This window comes from Camellia sinensis, chromosome 5 (genome assembly GCF_055761805.1).
Source record: "Camellia sinensis isolate YWXY chromosome 5, ASM5576180v1, whole genome shotgun sequence".
NCBI lineage: Eukaryota > Viridiplantae > Streptophyta > Magnoliopsida > Ericales > Theaceae > Camellia > Camellia sinensis.
In genome coordinates, this window is record NC_138965.1 from 96,669,433 (window position 1) to 96,696,877 (window position 27,445).

Below are 27,445 nucleotides of genomic sequence, written 5' to 3' on the forward strand. Positions count from 1 at the left end.
GATGACAACCAGACCATACCCAATACAGCATAAAACTTGGCATATCAATCAAAACAAATGCAAAAAAAAAAAGTGGCCGACTGGCAACCTCTACGTCATAATCCCGACACCTCTGTTCCAAAACAATCTCACCACCAATAGGTGACTCTATACTGAGAGGAGATGCTAACTGAGCAAATTCTATACCCAAAGTCGATGCAAATGCAGACAAGATAAATGAATGGGATGCACCCATATCGATTAACACATTAGCAATAGAATTGCATAACAAGAAAGTACCTCTCACGACTGAAGGTGTTGGTATTAGGTTTGGCACGTAACAGTATACACACGTCCTGTAGGTCTCTGCTCAACCTTCTCACCCCTCGGAGCATAATCTTGATGCACTGACTGAGTCGAAGAGGCTCCCTGATTGGCCCTCAAAGCCTGAATTGACTATGCAGGCTGGTGGCTCTATGTCTGCCTCGAACCAAACACACTAGGTGTGCCACCTAACTGAGGGCAAAACCTCTTCAAGTGTCTTGCCTACCCACACTGATAACAAGTGAGCAGTTGCCCTCTCCCTTGACTTTAGCCCTCAGAAAGAGCCGCAGATGAAACAGACTGTTGCCCTCCTTCCCTTTCCGGGCAAGCTGGAGACTCATGGCCTACCTGGGCACACATAAAGCAGGTGAAATCTCCTTGACCACCTCTCTTAGAACCTAAACCCGATACTGAAAAAGTGGACCTCGACTGTGCTCCATGGGGCTGTTATGAGGTAGAACTGCTCTACCTCTTACTGTCCCCTTGAACATCCTGACTCCTCCTGGAGCCCCTCATCCACGCTTCTTCTATCTGCATCATGGTCTCAAGATGAGTCGTCGCCTCTACAAGGCGTCCACAATCTCTAATCATTGACCCAACCATTTTGAACTTGAGCTCGGTCCTCAACCTCTTCTCGAACTCTAAACAGCAGCACTCCTCAGTCGCCACGAGTTCCGGTGCAAACCTCGACAAACTAGTGAATGCGGCCTCAAACTCGGCCACTCGTGTGATTAACTACTTGAGCTTAGAAAACTGGTCCCTCAACTTCTCCCTAATAGTGGGAGGCAAACACTTGTCCTGGAAGGCATCGACGAAAGCCTCCCAAGTAACCCCAATGCGCCCACGCGCATACTTCCACCATTGACTAGCATCTCTCTTCAACTAGAAGGATGCTAAGGTTACTCTCAAACCACCGTCTTTGATGCCAAGCATTTCAAATGTCTTCACCATTTGTTTGAGCCATTCATCTACTTTCAAAGGCTCTTTAAGATCACCTAAAAACTCATCCAAGTTGGACCAGAAGAACTCTCTCTTCAATAATGAAGGCTCTGCCTAAGCTACTTGGGCCTGGACTTGATTCTCAGCCTTGAGAATGTCCATGGATTCTCGTAATGCTAGGGCCATTTCACAGGCTAAGGCGTCTATGGCCTGCTGACCGTCGGCTCGACCATATTAGCCTGACCAACTCCCTCCTTTTGTGCCGAAATATCATCCGGTATCGGCACCTCCTATTGTCTAGGCCTACCACGCCTACCACCACGACCACATTCTGACATCCTAATAAAGGTAACAAAAAAGATTAGCACGTTTACAAATGTGCTGAAGTTAACTTACTCGCGTTATAATGCGGTGGACAACAGTAATTCACTCCACATAAGCACGTAGTCACATAAACACATACGAATTTCCTTCTTAGATAATGATCGTCCCGCGACATTGTCAAAGTTCCAATTAGAAACAGCAGTGATTAAGTGCTCTTCTAATATGACTTCTAGCAACCTGTAGATCCAATCAATATCTTAGGAATTAAATATCATACCCATATAACCACATAAGCATGTTATCACATAGCATACCATACCATACATACTAATGTCTCTATCAAGTGAGACAAGCCCATTATGGTAATAACTACTTCCCACATATCCAAAGTATCAAACTCGGTACGCCCTGATACCAAATTGTAACGCTCCGAAATAATTATAATAAACCATCCACGATGATAAGTAAATAACAATATGAATTAGAGTATAATGTCCTACCATTACATAAGACTCAGTCGTACAAAAAGGTGACACATGCGAATATACATTCATAAGTCCTAACCCTAATCTATAGCATGTGTCAACAACAAAGATATGAAATAGAAGTTAAACAGATAATTGAAATGCCCTGAAGGCTACAACTTTCCAAGACTATACTTGGTTACATCAAAATGGATTTAAATCTAATACAGATAAAACCCTAGGCTTGTACAAAATAATAATAACAAATAAACAAAATAAAGCTCTTGCTCCAATCCTCCCAAGCTACTGCCTTAGCGGAGGTATTTCACCAACACCTGAAAATGGTTTTCCCGTATAGGATGAGCCAAAGCCGAGTAAAAATAATCCAACATGATATATGAATCTTAACAAAGATATAAGCGTGAAATGCATATGCAATGCCCACGTCACAATGTTTTACATTTCTTTCCAAATGATCATGCCATACTCAATTTATATCACAATTCTCAAATCATGTTCCTTACAATAGAAAACAATACGGGAAAAATCTCAAACCGGTACAACCTTTCACGGATATTTCGTCTGCGAAAAACCGTCAAACAACACCCATGTAAACGTAGCCTATGCAAGTGCTACTATTGTCATTTTATAGATATTTCGTCTGCGGAAATCGGTACCCATGTATACCCGCGTTTTTTGAGATTTTCACCTTGGACACACAGGCTAACTTAATTTGGTGATACATACCTCTTTCCAACGTTCACTCTTTTTTTCTCAAAATCATATACATTTGCAATATATTAAATGAGCAACAATGTTTAGTGCACATGGATGAGAAATTAGTTTTAATTCACCTAATCCTCATGCAATTTCTACAACAATCATAGTTATCCTTCACCGATAGCCCAAAATAGATATTTCTAAATAGATATAAAATCTCCAATATAGATAAACTTTTCAAAATTCAAAATGCGAGCGATAATACATATCCAACTCCACCATCCATATCAATATCCATCCAATTTCATATTTCCAACATCAATTCCACTTATTTAAACAAAATAAATATTAGAGACATTTAGGGCAAAACTCCTTTTTTCTTCCACAATCCGTCCTAAGTATCAAATCAACAATTCTATCACAACTCAACCTTATTTCCAATCCCACAACCATTTTCAATACATACATTTGAAAACCCCTCTTTTGATTTTAAACCAAAACCCTAGGTTTGTTCAAAATTCTCCAAATCACAAGATTGTTTTACAAAAACAAATAGCTAAGTCAAAAATCATAAAAGAGTGTAGAAGATCCCTACCTCAAAGCTAGAAGACGAGATAAGCAGGGGTGAAACTTGGATAAAGCCGAAACCCAACTCTATTCGGATGAGAACGATGCTCTAGGTGAGCTCTACCCTTTTAACAAAAGGAGTAGGGTGAAGAAATCAATAGATCTAGGTGTATTTGTAGTGAGATTGTGAGTTTTAGAGAGAGAAAGTCTCAACTTAGGATTTTCCAATTGTTACAGGGTCAATTTTCGTTTCAAAATTCCAACCTGTAATGGCACTAAGTTGGACACTTAGTCTCAGCCAAGTATGAATACACACACACACAGTGTTATAACAAGTAAGAATAGGCAGCAAGTAATTACAGGAAAGATCCCAACCTTTATTAATTGCACCAACAATACAAAGGATGCCTATGGAACTCTTACAAAACACTTAGTTAATTTTCGAGTTCCATGGCATATGCCTAAATAGGCTTACAATCAGTTTCAACTTACAACCAGCATTACAAGGAAAGCATGCCAAGTGGCATGGCAGTTGACACCCCCAACTGCCTAGGGACTTAGGAACATTTCTGGAGCATAACTGCTCTTAACTGCTACTATGTTTCAGGCTTGGTTCCAGGTGTCCAGACTTGCCTTGTCTTTGCCCATCATGGGTAACTGCTGCCAACTGACATGCATAACTGCTAGTAACTGCCATGTTTGTTTGCCTCATCAAGTCAGCCACGAATTTGGTTGTCTTAGCCTCCAGACCAAGTTTTGCCTACTGATTGCATTTAACCCCCAAGCATGCTGCAGCCCACATTCGGGTCATGTTAATGCCTTGCATCTGTGCAACGGCTGCACATACTTTGGCCAAGGGTTGTGCTGCTGCCTCAGCACTTGGACAACATTTTACCTTGCTGTCTTGGCATGCCTCCATCATGCCTTGGTCTTGGTTGATCATGGGCACAAGGTGCTGCCAATGCTAACCATGCAGCCTTCAAGTAGAAGGTGCTAACAAACCACCCCCACCAGAAGAAGCCGACGTCCTCGTCGGTAAAGCCTCTAAGTAGTCCGTAATTTGCTTCTCAAACTGCCATAGAGTCACATCCTTTTCCCAACTTGCATCCGCTTTGGGAGAACCCTTCCACTTAACCAAGTAATGAGTTCTTCGATTTTTCTTACTTTGTCCCTCTGTTTTGTGATCCAAAATCTGTTCCACCTCTTTGTCAAACTGTTTTCTGATCACCGGAGGGGCGCGTCAAGCTTGCGTCCGTGTTAGGTTTGCCTGATCCTTGTTATAAGGTTTCAGGTAGCTAACATGGATTGTTGGGTGTATCTTCAACCGGTCAGGCAATTTCAGCCTGTAAGCAACGTTTCCCACACGTTTTAGAATTTCAAAGGGTCCATCATATTTTGGAACTAAGCCGCGGTGCGCTGTTTTGCTACTTATCTTTTTCCAAATCTGTGGAGTAAGTTTCAGCAGCACCTTGTCTCCCACTTTGAATTCCAAGGGTCTTCGCCCTTTGTCAGCATACTTTTTCATCCGCTTAGCCAAACTGTCTTGTGCTTCATCTAGCATGTCTTGTTTAGCTCTTGCAAACCGATATGCTGCGGGACATCTACCTCCTGAGCCAATCCTTGCCACTTCATGCGGAGTGAGGGGCTGCTGCCCCGTGGCTAATTCAAATGGACTCATTCCTGTAGTAGATAACCGATGCAGATTATAACAAAACTGTGCGCTATCCAATAGGTCAACCCAATTCCTCTGACTTGCAGTCACATAATGTCGGAGGTATTCTTCCAGCAATGCATTCATTCTCTCGGTCTGTCCATCCGTCTGAGGATGATTTGCTGTAGAAAACTTTAATTCGGATCCCATCAAGTTAAATAGCACAGTCCAAAACCGTCCCGTAAAACGGGTATCCCTGTCGCTAACAATATCCTCAGGCAAACCAAAGTATTTTACCACATACTTATAAAAGAGGTCTGCCGCAACATCCGCGGGACAAGCATGAGGAGCAGGGATAAATACAGCATATTTAGAGAAACGATCAACAACAACCATAACAGAACGCATACCGTTCACCTTTGGCAACCCGGATATGAAGTCCATGGAAACAGACACCCATGGCTTCGTTGGAATAGGCAACGGTTGCAGCAGTCCAGCGGCCTTCTTTCTTTCTGTCTTGTCCAATTGGCACACCAGGCAAGTTTTGACGTAGGCTTCTACATCTTCCTCCATTTTTGGCCAGCAATAGGAACGAGACAGTAAAGCCATCATGCGTTGTTGTCCGGGGTGACCCGCCCATTGCGGATCATGAGTTTCTCTGAGCAATTCCAATCTTAGTCCACCAACACTAGGGACATATAGTCTATCTCCTTTGCCGTGGAGTAGATCATTTTCCAACCAATAGCGACGCACAGTGCCATCTTTCACTTGCTGAACCAGCCTTTGATATTCAGAATCAATTACAGCACTTGCCCGAATTCTTTCCAACAGTTGAGTTTCAATGTTTGATATCGCAGCAACGTAGTCCACAATTTCCTTCCGACTTAAAGCATCAGCAACCTGGTTGTGGCGTCCAGGTTTGTGTCGCCATTCGAAGTCATACTCTTCAAGGAATTCTTGCCATCTGGCCTGCCTTGGAGACAACTTCTTTTGTGTTTTGAAGAAGGTATTTGCCACATTGTCCGTCAATACCATGAATTTGGTTCCCAGCAGGTACACTCTCCAAATCTGCAAACAATGCACAACTGCTGTCATTTCCTTTTCATGGGCAGAATACTTCTTCTCCGCATCATTCAGCTTCCGACTTTCGAACGCAACCGGGTGCCCCTCTTGCACCAGCACAACGCCAATAGCCTTATCAGAGGCATCAGTGTGTAATTCGAATGGAAGTTCAAAATCAGGTAACCGCAAAACCGGTTCACTTGCAACAGCCACTTTCAATTTGTCAAAGGCCGCTTGACAATTTTCATCCCACTTCCAGGGTCTGTCTTTCTTGAGCAAATCTGTTAGAGGTGCTGCCTTCTTTGAGTATCCCTCAATGAATTTTCTATAATAGTTGGCTAAACCCAAAAAGGAACGCAACTCAGTCACTTTGCTTGGTTCTTGCCAATCCATGATTGCATGCACCTTTCTGTTGTCCATCTTTACGTGGCCTTTGCAAATTACATGCCCTAAGAACTTAATCTCCCGTTGGGCAAACTCACATTTTTCCTTCTTGACATACAACTGGTGTTCGCGTAACCGAGAGAACACCTTCTGAAGATGGGACAAGTGATCCTCTAAGGACTCACTATATATTACAATATCATCCAAATAAACGACAACGAACTGATCGACATAATCATTAAATACATCATTCATAAGATTACAGAATGTAGCCGGGGCATTAGTTAACCCAAACGGCATTACTAGGAACTCAAAAGACCCATACCTTGTAACACAGGTGGTCTTTGACTTGTCTCCTTCAGCCACTCGAACTTGCCAATAACCAGCACGTAAATCCAATTTTGTGAAGTAAGTGGCTTTGCACAGTCGATCGAACAGGTCTGCCACTAAAGGGACTGGATACTTATTCTTTATAGTCACTTTGTTGAGAGCCCGATAGTCCACACACATGCGCAAACTTCCATCTTGCTTCTTTTGAAAAAGCACCGGGGCACCGTAAGGGGCTTTGGATGGCTGAACCAGTCCAGCATCCAACAAGTCCGTCAATTGCGTTCGCAACTCCGTAAGTTCCATTGGGGACATTCTGTAGGGTGCCTTTGCTGGAGGCTTAGCACCCGAAATCAACTCTATCTTATGATCAGTGGCACGCCGAGGAGGAAGGGACTTTGGCAACTTCGGAGGCATCACATCCTCAAATTCCCTCAATACTTCTACCACTTCATCCGGCACTTCTACTAACAGATCAGGTTTGATTTCCACCAAGGCAGCAAGATAAGTCTCTGCACCCTTTTTCAAACCGTTGTGCACTTGAATGGCTGAGAGGGTCTCCGTCTTCCTCTTTGTGCCCTTGCCTTTGTCTGATTTACTGCAACCAGCGACAAAGCAAGGCTTGTCTTCATCCGAAATAAGTATCCCACCCAAATATGGCATTAAAGCCACTTTTGCAGTCACAAAGAAGTCATTTCCTAAGATGACATCGAAATCATCCAAAGGAACCACCATCAAGTTAACCCGTCCAGTCCAATCTCCAACTGTGATTGATACTTTGGAAGCCATTCCTTGCACCGATTGAGCCGCTGAGTTCACGGCCTTGATTCGACTGGCGCTTTGGGTCACTTGTAATCCGAGGGTCTGCACAACTTTTTCTGACATAAAGTTATGCGTGGCACCGGTGTCTACCATCGCAGCAATGTCGATACCCGCCAATGTCACCTTGACATACATTAGACCAGTGGTAGGGGCTTTGTCCACATGAATTGCATTGAGCAATTGTAAGGGATTTACCCTAGTCGGCCCCTCAGAATCCGACTCCCCTTTGCCATCTTCTGCGACCATAGCATTCAATTTCTCACGCTTGGGACAGTCTTTCGCTCTATGGGGTCCATCACAGATGAAACACCCTTTGTTAGATTTCCCACCGTTGGTCTGAGAAGAATCCCCTTTATGTTTGTACTTGGAACCCTCTTTCCCCTTCCTGAAACCAGACTTCTTCTCTCCCGTCTTCTCTTTTCCTTTCTTCTTGGATTTGCTGGTTTCAGTAGTGGGTTCCTTGCTTAACTTGTAGTCAAGCAACCCGTCTGCAGCAGCCATGGCAGAGGGCAAATCTTTGACACCGAGTCTTCGAAGTTCTAACTGGGCCCAATTCTGCAACCCAGACATGAAATTGAAGAGTTTATCTTCCTCCGACATGTTCTTGATGTCCAGCATCAACGAACTGAATTCTTTCACATAGTCCCTCACCGATCCAGCATGCTTCAACCGTTTCAAGGCGTCCCTTGCAACCCAAGATGTGTTGCACGGAAGGAATTGTTCCTTCATTTCCTTCTTAAGAGTATCCCAAGTTGAGATCTCTGTCCGAGCATCATCCCCGACACGAGTACGCCACCAGAGTTTTGCATCACCGGTAAGGTACATGCTTGTGATTGTAACCTTCTCTCCTTCTGGCACATGAGCAGCCTTAAAGTACTGCTCCATGTCCCACAGAAAATTCTCAAGTTCCTTTGCACTCCGATTTCCAGCAAATGCTTTAGGGTCTGGAACTTTGATTTTCGAAGGAGCCTTTTCAGAATTCGTATGCCCACAGATGGCCTTCTTCAGAAGGGACTGTTCATCCACAATTTCTTGAATTTTGTCTTTCCAAGAATCTGAAATGGCCAGGACATCAGACAGCACGTCTTTGAACCGATCTGCTGTCGAGGACTCAAGGGCAAGAAGCCTCGAGCCCACAACATCCAATCGATCCGACAGAGAGATATTCTCATCAGCAGGGTCACCAACAAGATTTTCCAACCGAGTTACCCTGTCTTTTAAGGCATCCATGCCAGAAACCATTAGAGCAAAACCGTGCTCTGATACCAATTGTTACAGGGTCAATTTTCGTTTCAAAATTCCAACCTGTAATGGCACTAAGTTGGACACTTAGTCTCAGCCAAGTATGAATACACACACACACAGTGTTATAACAAGTAAGAATAGGCAGCAAGTAATTACAGGAAAGATCCCAACCTTTATTAATTGCACCAACAATACAAAGGATGCCTATGGAACTCTTACAAAACACTTAGTTAATTTTCGAGTTCCATGGCATATGCCTAAATAGGCTTACAATCAGTTTCAACTTACAACCAGCATTACAAGGAAAGCATGCCAAGTGGCATGGCAGTTGACACCCCCAACTGCCTAGGGACTTAGGAACATTTCTGGAGCATAACTGCTCTTAACTGCTGCTATGTTTCAGGCTTGGTTCCAGGTGTCCAGACTTGCCTTGTCTTTGCCCATCATGGGTAACTGCTGCCAACTGACATGCATAACTGCTAGTAACTGCCATGTTTGTTTGCCTCATCAAGTCAGCCACGAATTTGGTTGTCTTAGCCTCCAGACCAAGTTTTGCCTACTGATTGCATTTAACCCCCAAGCATGCTGCAGCCCACATTCGGGTCATGTTAATGCCTTGCATCTGTGCAACGGCTGCACATACTTTGGCCAAGGGTTGTGCTGCTGCCTCAGCACTTGGACAACATTTTACCTTGCTGTCTTGGCATGCCTCCATCATGCCTTGGTCTTGGTTGGTCATGGGCACAAGGTGCTGCCAATGCCAACCATGCAGCCTTCAAGTAGAAGGTGCGAAAGTTTAGAGAGAGATATATGAAAAAGTGATGTAAAAAGTGATTTTTACGGATTGATATACGCACAATCCGCTTGAGCGTGAGAAGTGACGCTCGAGCGTCCAGTATCAAGACACAAAAATAATTACCACTTGAGCGTACGAAATGATGCTCGAGCATCAAGACACAATGAAAAAGACATCACCGCTCGAGCGCAGGAAGTGACGCTCGAGCGTAAAATACACACTCCCAGTAGTTTTACAGACAGAAGGTCAACAGCGCAACAAGAGTCACTTGAGCGCAATACCACTAAAGCTTAAGTAGCTTTGCTCGAGCGAAAAATAACAAGTCCCAGTAGTTTTGCAGACATGCAAAAGTACTGAGAGTTCACAAGGACCGCTTGAGCATAAGAAGTCGTGCTCAAGCGTAGAAGTAAAAATCTGGGCAACAAGGTTTTTGAAAAATGAGGTACCAACCTATTCCAAACACAACCAACACATCCCAATAGCTAAACTCAAGGAGAAAAAAGAGGAATAAGACAAGAATAACAACACAAAACCATGAAACCTGAATCTAGAATATCAAATGGGCGGGTCTTAAACCAGAGTCGCTATAAATTCTAATTCCATCATTGATCTTGTGATACACATCTGCTTGGAAGATCTCCAAGACACGATTACAGCTCCAATTAGAGAAAACATATCCACTAATGGATATGTAGTCTTTATATCAGATATCCAGTTGTTGCCTTTGTACCCTTCTAGTACAACTGGATATCAAGTGTTATGCAACCCATAATCCCGAGTGTAGTGTAAATAATCCAACACCCGCATAATGCCCTTCTAATGAGTAGTATTAGGATTATTCGTGTATCTACTAAGCCTGCTAATTGAGTCGGCTATACTTGGCCTTGTCCAACTTATTAGATACTTTAAACTTCCAATGGACCAAGAATATTCTAGTTGAAATACACCTTCACCATTATTCTCGGCCAAATGTAGACTCAAGTCTACCAGTGTCCTCGACAAACTTGTATCTGATTTACTAAATTTCTCAACTATCTTATCAACATAACGAGACTGAGAAAGTACAACACTACTAGATGTTCTGGTAATCTTAAAGCCTAAAATCACATTTACAAGGTCCGTATCTTTCATATTAAACTTAGAATACAACATCTAGTTGGTAGTATTGAATATCTTCTCACAACTACCAACAATGAGCGTGTCACCTACACATAGACACAACACAACATATATTATTGCCAATATCTTTGACATAAACACATTTGTCAATACCCACTTGACAACATAGTGTAATCAAATTTCTCATGTCATTGTTTTGGTGATCATAAAATGATTCTCAAGCTTACAGTCTTTCCTCGTCCTTGTTCCATAAAGATTTATTCAACTAAATCTTCATATAGGAAAGCTATGTGGACATCCATCTTGATGTATCTCTAGACTTCATACAATTGAGATTACACTCACCATAACTGGTAATCGCGTACCAAAGTAATCCAGGCATTCTCTTCACCGGTATCCTTTGATAACAAGCTTGTCTCATCGGCTTTCATTCACTTGCATCCCAGGGATTATTACCTCTGCAAGATCAAGTTAATTTAAGAACTACTTTCTAGAAAAATCACAACTTAAAAGAAGCTTTTAGCCTCACTAGCCACTATATAGGTATAAGAAGATTAGATAGAAGAACTTTAAAGTCCTAGTCTATTAACATCTTCTAGGCTTATCTCTTTCCTCATGAAAATCGATTCCTCAATTCCATGATTATATTCTTAATGTAAATCTGAATATCAAATTCGTCCACAAGAAAATCAATATGCATTATTTTATTATGCATAACCGTTGAACACAAAGTCAAGTGATTTTTAGGTCTATCCTACTCGCTTGGGTTTAGGTATTGTCACCTTTTGCATGACAACCCCCCCTCTCATTTGCCACCTTTTGCATGACACCCCCCACATTTGTAGAATTTATACGATGGCTCCCGGCCTTTTCGAAAATTCATACAGGGTCTTTAAACAATTTCTTGTGTCACAATGATTATGAAAATCTCAAAATCATATCACAGAAAACACATTCTCAGACTGTCATCAACCAAATTAGGTCATTTCCAAATTCAAGGCACCAAACAAGTTTGGTCCAACAAGTTACTTTGAAGTCGATAGTCTTATTATTAGGAAACACAGATCCCGTGTTCAATGTTCTACTATTCAGAACTTCATAACATGGCCAGTAGTCTTATAACTAGGAATCACTAATTTCTCAGCATGTAATCAATAGACTTTTTACTACTAGAAATCACAATATCTTGACATGTGATTAGTAGTCACTCCACTACTAGGAATCACAACGCCTTGACATAAGATCAGTAGACTCTTTCATTACTAGGAATCATCATGTGTTGACATATAATCCGTAATCTGTTCACTACTAAGAACCACAATCTCATAACTGTGTAGCTAGTGGTCTAACTCCTCCTAGGAACCGCCAGTTTTCTATCTTTGTAATCAGTGATCATATACTCACTAGAAGCCACCAATTCAAGAATATATTCAGAATTATAAAAATTCAAAAAACTATATTTACCTAACGGGCTATCTCATCTTTGCTTCTAAGCAAAGTTACATAGCAATCATACATGCTATAATTGACACAAGGATAACAATCTAATTGCCTCTAATTAATTCAAATATATTAGCATGCAATCTTATGATTCCTTTAATCATACTTGATCTTTCTAAATCTTTCTTTAAGAACCTCACAAGGCTTAAGGTTGTCAGATGGAACAATATTTTCTGTTGTCACTGCTTGAAGCCATTTCTGAAAAATCACAACAGAATTTCACTATTCTATTTTTCCAAAAACTAAACTTAACACTAAAAAATTCAAAGTCTGAAATTTAATTCAAAAATTGATCTCACCACTTACCCTAAAATCGAACATGGTCAGGAAAGTTTCTAGGAAGATTGGAGAGGCCACACCAATCCCACTTAAGACCCAGTTAACCTTAAATAAAACTTTCAAGCGCATATTGACTCCTAGTCCATGGGAAACAAATTTAGAATTAAGTTTTTCAGGGGATAAACTAAGTCAAAACAAATCAAGTTTACAAAACTTACAAGTAATTAAAAACTGTGATCAGAATTACACCATTCATAAAAGTTAACCGATACTCCTAAAACTGGGCCATTATTTCTAAATAAAAATCAAAAATATTTTAGCTAATGCTAAAATTTGGTTTCTTCTTCCAAAACAAAATACTTCGAAAATAATCAGATTATAACTAAAGATTTTCTCAAAACTTGGTTTCCTACTGCTTTGGGAATAAAAAAAATTAAACCCAAGGACTTCCTCTAACCACAAATGTTTGAAACCAAATCCATCTTAACTATCATTTCTGAACATAACTCAAAAATACTCTTCAGCTAAGGCAAAACAGTTTGGTTTCTATTACAGAAAACCAAACCACTTTGGAAATAATAAAATTAATCCCAAAGATTTTCTCCAAACTCGAAGGTTTATAAACATCTTTCCTTCCCCCTTTCCTTTCACTATGGTGAAACTATTACAAATTACAAATTAAAACTACTACAAATTACAATGCAACTGTTACAATTACAAATTATCTAAATTTGCAAAAACGAAGTTCATGGTTGCATCTGAAATCATCTGTTTAGCCAAGAACATGCTTCTCCACTTGTAATGCTTATCTTTGTATAAAACACATTACAAAACTCTATCTTCATTGCCGCTAAATCTCCATATTCAATGTTTATATACACACTTAGATACAAAACGAGTTAATGAACCAACAAAGTGAATATTACACAAGTAATTTTAGTTATAACTCGTAATGTATAATTCAAAGGCTATAGATGCATTGCAGTTACAAGAATGTCATGAGTTATGCATGACTATAATAATCAATTATATATATAGAAATATTATGGTCATAATGTTAGCAATCAAACCAAGCAACTATGAGCAAATATATATAACAATAGAGTTAAACTCTCACTTATCATTCCAAGAATAGAAAGAAAAAAAAATTGCAGTAATTTCCTTGATTACAAATCAAGACATGAAAGAACTCACAATTGACACAAAAAAAAACATAGAATGAATAAGATTAATGCCATTACAATGCCAAGTTGTACTACCATGCGATAGTGCAACATCATCATAAGCAAACACAGTAATAAGACTATTATACGTGAAAAATTGAAATTGTTTTACTAGATTTTCTCCCAAAACAAACCTGTTTGGAGATATTTTATACCGTCGGAAACGTCTCGACTAGACGAATCTCCTAACATTCTCAAAACATGAAATCCAACACTTTGTTTTTTCCAAAATTGAATTAATCGAATTAAATCAAAATGGTTAACAAACTTTCAAAACAACAAACGAAATAAATCTAAAATAAAACTGAACTATATAGTGAATAACTAAATTCACAAATATGTCCCAAAATTCGAAGGTCCAATATATGTCTTGTTTCACACAAAGGCAATCTTGTTCAAATAAAAAATTAGCAGTTCATTTTACTAATTCCAATTTGTTTGTTTATTCATATTATATATCCTCCTTTTGCATTTAGGTAAATCTGTAGAGAAGGTTAATTGCAATAGAAAACAAATAACAAACAAATCAAATAAATTAGTAAGAATCTTAGGAAATAAAATTTTTATTTTATCTTATCAGTTCTTAGTAACTTATGCACTAACAACCAAATTATTCATGCAATAACAACTAATTAACTTAAAATAAATTGTATGAATAAATTACTAGAAATGAACAGTTTAAAATAATCCAAAAACTCTAGGCAATTAAATTAATTTTAATTCCAAAAGTCACTAGAACAAAACTGTAATAAAACTAAATTATTTTATCAAAACCTATTTATATGAATTTGTTTTAAGATTGTTGGTATTTTCCCATAATAATATAAGAAAAATATATAAAATAATATAAATAGAAATGACAAAACAAAATTATTTATTTATTTATTAAAGAATGAAATATAGAATAAACTACATAACTAAAAATACATAAATAAATTAGATTACATCATGAAATATATTACAAAATGGTTTTTCCATGAACATATAAAATAATATGTAAGAAATAGTTCAAATCTAAGAGTTTGAAGAACAAAATAAAAGATGTAAACCGAAACCTATGTGATACCATAGTTTCCTTAAAACATATTCACCGCCTCCTGATGGGTGCTAGAGGTACGTCGGCGTCTGTCTCCCAAGATACGACGGTCGAAACTAACTAATGCAGAAGCACCTTCTAAATAGTTTCTGCGAACTTGACAATGACAGCACTCTCTCTCTAACAAGAATCAAAGAAGAAGCTAGCACAGAAAAGATAGAAAAATTTCTTTAGTATAAAAAATATTTTCTAACTTTATTTAAAGAAAATCACAAATTTTTCATTTCAAAAATATTTCTATCTTATCCATCTAAGTCCATGAAGGATACTATAAAACTTAGCATCAATGACTATCAACTCTAGCCATAAGGGCTAAAGTTACAAAGATGCAAAACTCCCATATGCATAATATTATCGTCAACTCTACCATCAAAAGATGAAAGTTACAAAGATTGAAAACGCCCCTTGCATTATATATATATATATATATAATGCTATTTAAATAATCCAACTATATGGTTCTCAAAATGGATACTAGTGTTGGGTTATAACCCAATCCAAACCCAATCTAAAAAATATGTACACGACAAACCTAGCCCAGCATAGTACAATTTGGCTCATGCCCAAGACATATACAAGCCTAGGCCAATCCAAACCAAGACTAAGACTAAGACTAAGTCCAAGTTTAAGTCCAAGCCTAGACTCAAGCCCAACTTCTATTGATGCCAACTTTATGAGACAATTCACATTCACAACTTAATGGTTTTAGCTCAATATTTCTGTATTTCAACTTTTCTCACTTAGCCTCTGTTTGGGAAGATGGGTTAGGTTGGGTTTGGGACTATTTTAACCAAAAAAAGACAAAATAGACTCTTTAATCCAATAAGACAAAACATCACATTCAACCCATAATCATTACATTATTTTTCTTACAAAAAGTCAAAAAAGCTAAAAAACCCTTATCAAACGTAGCTTTTTAGCTCCAAGTTAAAATAACCAAAAAGCCAACTCACATTCCAAACAAACCCTTAAGAGAATACAAAGTCACTCAAACTCATCTCAACAGGCAGTTAGGTCCCACTTTAATTTAAAAGTAAAATTGTCAAAAACCATTATTTTCCAACACTAATACTTTTGTTATGTTTTCATTTTTGTCTTTTATATATTGAAACAAAAAACAATGTGAAGTTTAGAAGAAAAAAAAACACATCCTCTTTTTCTTTTCTTTTCTTCTTTTTCTTTTTTTTTTTTTTTGCAAAAATAGATTTTAGTTATTCGAAAACAACTTTTTAGTGTTTTCTTAATGTGGGTTATTTTTAGAATTTTTTTTTTTTTGGGCTTATTTTGGAAAGTGGGTTAGAAGTTATTTCCTAACTTTTAACCCACTTCCCATCTCTTACAAAAAAGTCAAAAAATAACTTTTAACTATCTTTCCAAAACACCCCAAAATTAAAATAGAAAATGAAAATACAACCAAATTGGACCAATAATTACTTTATTTAAAGAGGTTACTCCTTTACTTACCACAAAAACTTGTATTTGATAATCAAAAAGTTAGTTTGAGTCCTCGTTTAGAAATATAGATTCTTTTAATAATTTTTTAATTTTTTTCAAAAAATATGTACAGAAAAATAGAGAGTGATATAATAATTTATAATGACTTTTTGACTTTTTAACTAAAGTGTATAACTGACAAACGAGACCTCAATGTCATTTAAAGACCGTGAACAATTTTCCAATGCCATTACAGTAATTAATTCATTTAGCCTTCATTTGGCATGTCAAACTTTTTGACTTTTTGGTTATTTTAGCAACAAAAAAACAAATTAAGTTTTTTAACCCAATAAAACAAAACATCACATTAAAACTAGGGGTATTTTTTTTTAAGGTCCCTAATATTATGATTTTATAGTATAAAGGACATCAAATATTTTCATGATGTCTAAGGTCCCTCAACATCAATCTAGAGAAAATTGGTCCAGAGAAAATTCAAGTCAGAGAAAATTGGTCCAGAGAAATTCAAAATTTCTCTACCTCCTTAGCCTTTCATGGACACTGCCAGAGAAATTTTCTTAGCCTTTCATGGACTCCAGAGAAATTTCAAATTTCTCTGCCGTGGGTTTGATCCTCCACCATTGTTGCTACTGACAGTTTGGGAAATTTTTTTTTTTTTATGAAGCAGTGTGTTTTTTACCATTAAAATATTAACTATTTTTTTAAAGGTAATAAACAGAAGAATATTTTCATGGTACTACATTTATACACAAGCATACACATACACTTACATACACACTTAAATTATGGCAAGTGTAGGATACATACATGCAGGTATTGAGTGAGCAAAAATTCTATGTTGCTTCAAAGTCATAGCTAGAAGGCTCTTTTCTAAGAAAACAGAAATACAAATAAGTATTTTTTAAGAATCGAACTGGATATAAAAGCTGTATTTTCAATCATATAGCTTTCTTCAAGTCAAATAAATAAATAACAATAATGAAGCTTTCTTCAGGTTAGAGAATATTGGTCCAGAGAAAATTAGTCCAGAGAAATTCTAGACTTCCCTGGGTTCAACCCAGAGAAAAGTTTGACCAATTTTCAAATCAGAAAAAATTGATAAATTCTGGACTTTCCAAGCCAGAGAAAATTGACTTCACCAATATTTAGTGTCTTCAGCATCTAAGCACTTCCCTTTACCTTCTTGGAACCATTACCATCTTTCATACGTGAGTTGTCCTTGCTCCAAAACTTTTCTTGTAGGCCATTGTTTCGCAAAGTTGCATCATAGGTCTCAACAAGTGCTCTCTGCTTCTCAGCATCAGGACAGAGTCCAGCCAACTCAATAACAAGATGTGACAAGCCAAACTGATTCACATAACCTACATAAGTCTTTGCATCCATCAAGCCCTGTCGATATTCTCCTGATATATCCTTAAATGCACTGTACTTCGCTTCATCAAAATCTAGAGCAGATCGTATTCTTTCTACCAAAGACTTGTTTGCAGTATGAACATCTTCCACCTTCAGCTTAGACTGGCCACTTGTGGGCAACTTACGCACCTGTGTTGCAGAAACTAGAGGAAAGCCAGAATCAGAAAGGTCAAAAGATGAACTGTCGGTAAGGTTCGGAGCAGACGTCAAGCCTCAACCGCTTTCCATTACGGCCAAGGTTCGCTGGCAGATCCAACGTGAAATTGTTCTCCCAAATCTGCAAGACCTCGAGATTCGGGAGATCTCCGATGAACAAAGGGATTGGACCCACGATCCGAGGATTCAAAAACCCCATCGAAAAGAGAAACCCTAATTTCGTGATTTCTGATCGATAGGTAGGAATCAATTAATCCTTTACTTTTTGCTTCGATCTTCAGTCTCTGATCGATCGGTGTTTCAGATCGGAGAGAGAGAGAGAGAGAGAATGCCTTCGCACGCGGATCTAGATCGGCAGATCGAGCACTTGATGGAGTTCAAGCCTCTAACGGAAGCTAAGGTCAAGACGCTTTGCGAGCAAGCTAGGGCTATTCTGGTTGAGAAATGGAATGGGCCAGATGATGAAGATTGTATAAAGGATTGAAATTTCTTTGATATATGTTTAGGGACCTTAGACATTAAAAAATAATTTTGTGGATCTCTTCCATTACGAAAAGTGAGAGAGGGACCCTAGGCCAATTTTCCCTTTAAACTATAATCATTTCATTTTTTCTTTTACAAAAGTCAAAACAACCATAAAGCCTACCTCAAACGAAGCTTTTTAGCCCAAAGTTAAAATAGCAAAAAAAATCAAAAAGTCAACTCACATCCAAAACAAACCCTTAGACTATCTTTGATAATAAATTTAGGTGGAAATTTAGAGGGGGAAAAAATGAAAAGCTGAGACAAATCTAAATAAAATATAAGCTAAATTATTTTACCATTTTTCTTTTCATTTCTAAATCCATAATCCAAACACAGTCTACAAAAATATCATCAACTAAACTAAACACAAATCAAAAGACAAATGTAAAATTTCAGTACATCAAATACATTAGCAACCCCAAATAGTAATAAGATCTCTGTAGTTGAGCAAAGTTTCATTACAAATCAATTTTTGTTTTTCTACAATCAAAAAGGGGAGAACAAGAGAAGTGGACGTTGCATCGCACAACGGTGAAACTCAAACCCTAGTATAACGCCCTGGTAAAGGAGTGCTTCCTCGACCAGGCCAACCCCTTGGTTTCCATAACAAGTTAACTAGGGCCAACTTAGGCCTTGTTTGCTGCAACTTACAAGAGTGCTTACAACTTCTAATTTTTTATTATTTATTTATTTATTTATTTATTTATTTTTGGAGGGTGTTTAGCTTTAATAAGTTAAAAAAAGAAAAAAAAAACACACAATTATTAAAAAACTGAAATGAATACTTTTCTTATTATCAACTCTCAGCTTGCAAAGAGTTGCACTAAATGAACCCTTAATATTGCTCTAAAATGTACCCAAACTCAATCACTGTTACTCATTCCTAGAGAAAACAAGAACAAACATAATCCAATCATTTGCCTATAGACCCTAGCATGTCCAACCATCATTTTAGAAGTTGTAACTGCAAGAGTTGTATACTTCCCATTTGCAATACTTTCCAAACAAATGTTCTATGGACAAAGCCCAGGTAGGTGCAGAATTTTCAATCAAAACGGAACGAATTGAAATAGTAAGTAGATCACAAGAAAATGACTTTATTACCAAACAACAACCAGATCCACGTATAGAACATGGTTGGTTAGCTTCATTAAAACTAATGGCATTGATCATATACCACAATTCAACAAAAAATAATTCTGCAAAATCTCCTAACTGTGACAAAGGCATATGGTACAAACTCACAGTTGAATATAATCGACAGTTCTAAACAATGATGTTTGGTGCATTATTTCAAGGTTATCCTCCAGAAATCATCAACAGTTTGAATCATTTGTGGCCTCACTGACCTCACTTTGTGTTTTCTTTACCTTGAGATCGTCGAGATAGTTCTGATAGATGTAAGATGCAAAACCCCAAAGAGCTAGAAGCAAAGCGATTATCTTTACACCGTTCATTTTGTCGTGGAAGAAAATCACTGCAGCAATAGGAGTAAGAGCCAAGGAAAAAGTACTGATAACATTCGAGAACAAAGAAGACACCGTGAAAATCAATCCAACCACACCAACAGAACAAACTTGCCAAGACACGGCTGTCCACACCAACGTCATCACATAAGCGACTTTCCCCTTGCCAAAACCATCCATTTCTCCCTCTAAAGTCTTCCATTCCCCGCTGGCAAAAAGACCCACAGTAGAAACACATGTGGCTACGAGCGAGGTATAAATTTGCATTTCCAAAACCACAGAAAACGTTTCCTTTTTCAAAACCTTTTGGAATGAAAGCTGCATAAGGGAAAGCAAAAGAGAATAAAGAGCAGAAGCTCCGATTGTACTTAGGAATCCGAGGAAATATTTCCCATTAGTGACTCCAGATGGCTTATCAGACTCATCATTCACCGCAATGAGAGAAGCAGATAAGGAAAGGACAACTACGGAATTCATAATTAGTGCAGTGAACTTCTGAGAATTGATAAAGAAAGAGAACACCGCATTAAACGCCAATTGGGTTGCACAAATGAGGGAATAAGTAGAGGCAGAGAGGTATAAAAGTCCAACGGAATAAAGCATATTATCACCTGCAATTAGTACTCCAAGAGCGAAGTAGATTGAGGAAATGATGGGGATAGAAGGAGAGGTAGAAGAAGTTGAAGGATCATGAGAGGAAGGGAGACAAAAATACGGGATTAGAAGCATTGGGAAAGCAACAGTTTGGACAAGCGTAGCCATCCATTTACTATTTCCTCCTTGATCGTAATAAAATCTTCCTAAAAGAACAGCAGCGGCTTGACCAACAAGAAGAAAAAGTATGTTAAGAGCCACCAAAAGCCACCGTTGCCAGTGATTAAGCTTGAGCAATGATGATCGGTCGGTCGAAGTTCCGTCTATTGTCAATATTGGCCCTTGGTTATCTGTATGTGCAAATGACAAAAGAGAAAGTGTATTAGTATCTCTTAAAAAGGATAGGTTCAAATGTCATTGTTTCTGAATCAAGATAAAAAGAATCCAATTGAACTAAAGAAAATCATAGAACAATTTATGAAATTAGCAGAGGTTGTAAAGCAACATAGATAACTTCTACCATATAACTCAAGTTTCATAGTTTCAAGAATCGTATCGTGAATAGAAATCCTAATTTTGTGAATCATGAATTGAATCAAATTGACTTGAGAATTGTAAGAGTCAATACAAGCTATAAAAAAAAAATGATGTTAAACAATGATATATATGAAAGAAAATAAAATAAATTGATTTTGGCACATATTATAAAATAATTCTTATATAAAGATATGATAACATCGTCTAATATAACAAGAGATGTGCACGGACCTTAAAATTATTCAAAAACAATAAAATTAAAATTATTCAAAAATCATGAATAATAAATAAATAAATAAATAAAAAATGAAGAAAAAATATTAAGAACAAGGTGGGTCCTAACTGCGCTTGATTGAACCCTATTAAAAACTCCGTGACCACCAAAATAACATATATAAAAGTAATAGTTATTTTCGTACTAGCCAGTCCTAGAAGTTGTATTACGTTATTTTAACTAAAACAAAAAGGTAAAAAATGATCGGAATCTAATCAGACACGACAGCTATGTTTGGTTGGTATTTGTGAAATAATTTTGAAAAATAAATTTCTGGAAAGAGTTTACAAAATTAATTTTGTTTGGTTGTATGTTTTGAAAATAGTTTTGGAGTTTGGGATGATTTAATTTTTTTTTTTTTTTGTAATTGAATAGATGGATGTGAGAAAAAACGTGATTGATTGATGTGTAAGATGTGAGAAAAAAGTGGTATTGGATCTTTTTTTTTTTCAAAAATTTTTAATCAAACAAATTTTTAAATTTTTTTCTCAAAAATTATCTCTCAAGAGACAAACCAAACAAGGACGATAGTTTTAAGAATTGTGTAAATCATAAAAAGTAAATCGTATCGTGAATCGATTGTAAATTGTGCAATTCACTATAGATCTATGAAGCATGGACACTCCAAAATTAGTGCCGTGGCGGTGTCCGACACGGGGACACGCCGGGGACACGGGGACACGCCGGGGACACGTATGGGACACGCCAGATGGCGTGTCCCTTTAATTTAATGATTTTTTTGCAGGGGACACGGCAGGGACACGGCGGGGACACGCGTGTCCATATGGGGACACGGCATGGGACACGGCGGGGACACGGCAGGGCTATTTTTATTTTTATTTTTTTTAATTTAATTTTTTTTTTTTTTTTTTTTAATCTTTTGCCTCTCTTATTTAGTACTTTTGTGAAAAATATTGTTGGATGTTGAATGTTTTCCCCTTCTCGTCTTAGTTCTTGTTATCGTTTATTATGACTTTTTTGTGCATTTTTTGTGAATGGATGATCTATTAATTTGTTTAAATGTAATGGTTATGTTTATTCAATTAATGTTACTATGTTAGTGTTTGTTAATTTTAATTTAGGATGAATGTAATATGAATCTACATAACACATAAAAATATATAAAATAAATAAAATAAAATTCGCCGTGTCCCCCGCCGTGTCCGTGTCCCCATTTTTTGAAAATTGCCGTGTACCGTGTCCGTGTCCGTGTCCGTGTCCGTATCCGTATCCGTGTCTGTGTCCGTGCTTCATAGCTATAGATTCTATCCCAAAATAGATTCACCCACATATTCGTATTCCTCTATGCACGAATCACAAATGGAATAGCGAATCATAAGATTCTAATAATAGGGATGGGTATGCATTAAACATAAAGAAGTTTTAACACCTAAATACAGCCCTAGAGAGGGGAAAAGATTTAGCACAATATGCTCTCTACTACCAAGTAATCGAAGTGTGAATAGAATTCATTATATCTTAGAAAACTTACAAGTCAATAATTATAGAATCTATTCATACCAAGGTTTTAAATAGCAATATCAAAGATAAATTGATATTAGTCATGATGTAGCGGGTATCAGCAGGATCGAGCATTACATATTGGAATCAAATGACGCATCCATGAATTTTTCAAATCATCATATTGGCCACGAACCAATTGTATTGGCTAATTTTCATTCCCATCGGTAAACCGAGGTGTCAGTATCGGAAGGCCAAAAATCTTATACGTATATTCTAAACAATAATTCACACCCTTCGAATTTCTTCGTTTGCAATTGCAAAATATGTAAGCACCTAAAAATTTAAATCATCCACAATGAGTATTATGCTAGACAAAAGAACAACTGCTAAATCAAACTCCATAATGCAAAATCCTTAACTTTGTGTTTGGATTATGGATTTGGATGGAGATTTAGAAAGGGAAAGGGAAATGAAGGAAAAAATTAGTTTATATTTTATTCACATTGTCCTCTCCTTTTTCCTTTCTATTTCCAAACCCCTATCCAAATTTATGATCCAGACACGGCCTAAGAAAAGTAATTGACCCAAAAGCCTTGAGGTACGTAATATTATAAAAAAGACCAGGAAGCAAGATAGTTGCTAATAATACTCCCTATCATTGCCTTTTGAGTTATAACTTATAACATCATACAATCAAACCAATACCAGATAAAAAGAATTGTCACTGCTCTGCAACATTTGAAGTAGAAAACATTGTTTGTGGCTAGAGAGAATGTAAGTAGATTGGTTACTGACTTCAAAAACAACAATTGCTTGGGTTGCAGTGACACTTTCCTTTTTCATTTCAGCAAAATCTCAGAGGTGGAGATGATTAAGGTCATAATGTGAAAAACCTTAATCAAATAATATTTGACTAATTGAAATATGGGTTGTTTGTAATAGAAACCAAATTCTCACTTTAGCTTCACTTTTCCACATTCTCTCCACAGCCAAAAACAGTCTTTAACTTTATCAAATTTTTTATATAAATGAAAAACATCAATCACATGTGTACCTCATAAAAGCCAAATTAATGAAACACACCACTTCGAATTACTCTCGAATCCAAACTTTACATAAGAATTTCCCTAAAAGTAGCACTTCCATGTTCCAAAAACCCAAAACCCAAGTCCTAATTCAACTCAAATGATAAAAGAAAAAATAGTCAGATCCCTCTATTCTCTTTGCTTTGTATTCCAGATTGGACAAAAGAAAACAAATGAGAACACTAACAAACAGTATCTTAAATTGCATAACAATAAAATAGCATTAAACCCAGTTTTTTTCTTATCAAATAAATCTAAATACAACCCAAATACACTATATTGACAAAAGTGATTGAAAAAAATGAAAACCCATCAATAATTTGCTGTTTCTTTGCAGAAACATCATGAGAGAGAGAGAGAGAGAGAGAGTGAACGACCTGTCATGTTCCGATGAGGAGATGACGATGAGCCGTAGAAAGAACAGACGATTTGCAACGCAAACTTGAGGGGATGGGGGTGGTCTTCGATTGGTTACGAGTACAATTTCAGCGATTGGAGGAAGAATTTGATCCGAAGTCTCATGAAAGAAAATTAAGGAAATTGATTTTGGCACATGTATTAGAAAATAATTCTAATTGCAAACCCACAGGCAATGGTGTGAGTGTGAACCTGATATCCAAGTTGTTCAATTTTGACTATGAAAACAAACTCAAATTCCGTTCTATTTGCCTTGGAATAATATCCTTAATGTACACACTAGTTATTAATTGGTAATGTTACATCATTTATATAATTTTAAATATTTATAATTTTTATAATAAATATATTTAGTAATAATATCATAATATTAATTAATACACTAATTAATATATATATATATATATAAATTAATTAGTGTATGTAATATTGCTAATTTGCCTTGTGTTTGTAATCAACAGTGATGCATATTCCCAGTGCCCCAGTGAGGTGTCACACCCCCACTGGCTCAAATCCATAAATAAAAAAAAAAAAAAAAAAAAAAAAAAAAAAACTGTTTTTTTTTTGTCAAATGATGGAGTGCCACCTCATTGGGGGTCAACCCCCAGTGGGTGTATGAGGCATTTCTGGTTTGTAATTAATGATTGAATTGTTTAAAAATGGAGCAATTGTGGTGGTGGAGTAGGTGGAAAAATTGTGGTGGTGGAGTAGGTGGAAAGACAAGTGGGAAAGACAGAGAGACATGGAATGATACAGAGATCAATTTTTTTTTTTTTTTTATTTTCCGGTTGTATTACATGTAACTTTTTTTTTAATAAAAAAATTAAGAATTTAGGATTAGAATAATGAAGCTCACACAAGGTGTGTGAGTTAAAAAGATCATTTCTCTTATATAATAGATTATTGACTATATTTATTATACAAGTTAAAAATATTTAAAAGAATAATATCATATGCCTCAATTAATATAGTAATTAGTGTACCACGTGATAATGTGTTATACGTTAAGAAGTTTTTTATATTTATAATGTGATTAATAAGTATGATCAATAATAATGTCATAACTAATGTTGGTACACTAGTTAGTACACTAATTAGTGCATGTAATACCACTATATTCAAAACTATACAAATGATATCACATCATCTGTCAATACACTAATTCGTCTATTAATCAATGGCCTCGTTTGGGAAGTGGCTATTTTAAAGGCTTTTTGGCTTTTTGACTATTTTTAGTAAGCTATTTTAGTTTTTGTGCTTGGGAAGATGGGATAGATTTTTATTTGAGTTGGTGTATTGAAAAATGTGTTAAAATGATGTTTGCAATTAAAATGACAATTTTATCCCTATTCTTACATTTTTCAAAGTAAATCAATAGGGGCAAAATTGTAATTCTACTACCTGTCACAGTGACAGGCTACCACTGTCACAGTGACAGCCACTTTTTTTCTTTTAAAAATTATTAATTGATCTAAATTATATTTTTTTATCAATTACAATTTATTATTTTTACTTATATTTTTTAATTATTCCACATAAATTCATGATTCCACCTCTCTACCAAGCAAAGACATTACGTGGCGGTGTGAACATCAAACAATAACTCCTGTTTTTCTGCTTCGGCAATTCTTTTCTTTTTTTTTTTTTTCTTTTTTTTTAATGCTAAATCCACCGAGTTTTTATACTCCGGCTGTGGTTGGAATGATGGGGATTGGTCGATATGATTCCATAATTAATTAATATTTTTATTTTTTAATTTTGAAAAATTTATTTATAAATTTTTATTTAGTAGATTTATAACTTATTAAGTTCATAATTTTTTTTAATATTCTATCAAGTCTTATATATTTAAACTTATATTTCAATAATCTTTTTTTCCACATTAGAATTCTTATATAGATTATTTACACTTTTATTATAATATATATATATATATATATGTATTACACAATATATCTAAGAGAGAGAATATCAATTATTAGATATATTTTATTTATGGTATATATAAAAAATTGTATATTGAATATGAAAGATTATTATTCTTAGTATTTTCTTTACCTTAATGTGAGAGATTTACTTAATTAAGAATCTTCCTTGACCATTATTTTGCATTAAGGTTCTACCATGGAAGATTTAAACCCTAAATTTTTTATGCTCTTAGATCCAAGATTTCATACATTTAATTGTTATTTATGCCATTATACTCTTGTTATTAGTTGAGTTTGGTTGTTTAGACAGTGTTTGAAACAGGTTGAGAATTAGTTTTTTTTTTTTTTCTTCAAAAGAGTTGCTGTCCATTTCATTTCTTGTTCGCTCGAGCGGTGCTTTGGTCCCTCGAACAGTCTTTGAGATCTCTCAGTATTTTGTAGGTTTGTAAAACTTCTGGAAATAAGACGATCTTCGCTCAAGTGGTCTTTTCTTCACTCGAGCGATCTTTTACAGGTCTGAACTTCTGAAAGGAGGTCATTGTGCACTAGTGTTTTGGTTGTTCGAGCGGTGTCACTTATTGTGACTGATGCTCGAGCGATCTATATATATATACATATCTCTCTCTCTCTAAAACACTCCTAAATCTAATTTCTTCATACATCTCTCTAGTTCTTGCCTAAATACCTCAAATGCACCCTAATCCGTTGATCTTGCCATCCAAATGCTTTAGAGAAAAAGGTAGAGCTCGTTGAAAGTTTCGTTTTAATCAAAGAAGATTTTGTTTTTGGCTCCGTCAAACTTATACACCTACTATATTCTTCTTCTACTCTTAAGGGAAGGATTTTTCCAATCTTTGGTATGATTCTTAGCTTGGTTATTTGTCCTTTAAAAAAAATTAGTGATTTGGGGATTTTGGGTTTAAATCTAGGGTTTGATTTTAAAATGTAAAAGAGAGGTTTTTCAAATGGATTCTTGAAAAAGGTTGTGGGAGTGTAACTATTGTTGAGTTGGTTGAAATATTGGAAACACCTTTCTTAAACGTGATTTTGAAAGTAAATGATGTTTTATTGGAAAATCATTGATGTTTGATTTATGAAGAAAGGAAAACATGTTGGATTTGAAAAAAGAAGATGAATGTATCTATTGATAATGAGAGTGGAGTTGAATATATATTATCGCTTCCATTTCGAAATTTATGAGATTATATCTATTGTTGAAAAATTATCTATTGAGTAGAGATATCTATTTTAGGCTATCGGTGGAAGATAGTTTTAATTGTTGTAGAAATTGCATGATGATTAGGTTAATT

The 27,445-nt window shown here is 36.4% G+C and overlaps 1 protein-coding gene and 1 long non-coding RNA gene across 2 annotated transcripts; both read right to left on the bottom strand.

Annotated features, from left to right (window-relative positions):
* Nucleotides 1-2,047: 2,047 nt before the first annotated feature.
* On the bottom strand, nucleotides 2,048-14,959 carry LOC145790742 (uncharacterized). Its single transcript, XR_014329853.1, has 2 exons — nucleotides 14,792-14,959; nucleotides 2,048-2,365 (listed from the first exon to the last, which is right to left on the bottom strand). It is a non-coding gene; the product is annotated as an uncharacterized LOC145790742 (long non-coding RNA).
* Nucleotides 14,960-19,466: 4,507 nt separating this feature from the next.
* On the bottom strand, nucleotides 19,467-24,622 carry LOC114311325 (putative purine permease 11). The gene is made up of 2 exons (XM_028257458.2): nucleotides 24,168-24,622; nucleotides 19,467-20,780 (listed from the first exon to the last, which is right to left on the bottom strand). Exons 1-2 carry the CDS (start codon nucleotides 24,172-24,174, stop codon nucleotides 19,687-19,689), a joined length of 1,101 nt encoding a protein of 366 aa, XP_028113259.2. The 5' UTR covers nucleotides 24,175-24,622; the 3' UTR covers nucleotides 19,467-19,686.
* Between the last annotated feature and the right edge of the window lie 2,823 nt (nucleotides 24,623-27,445).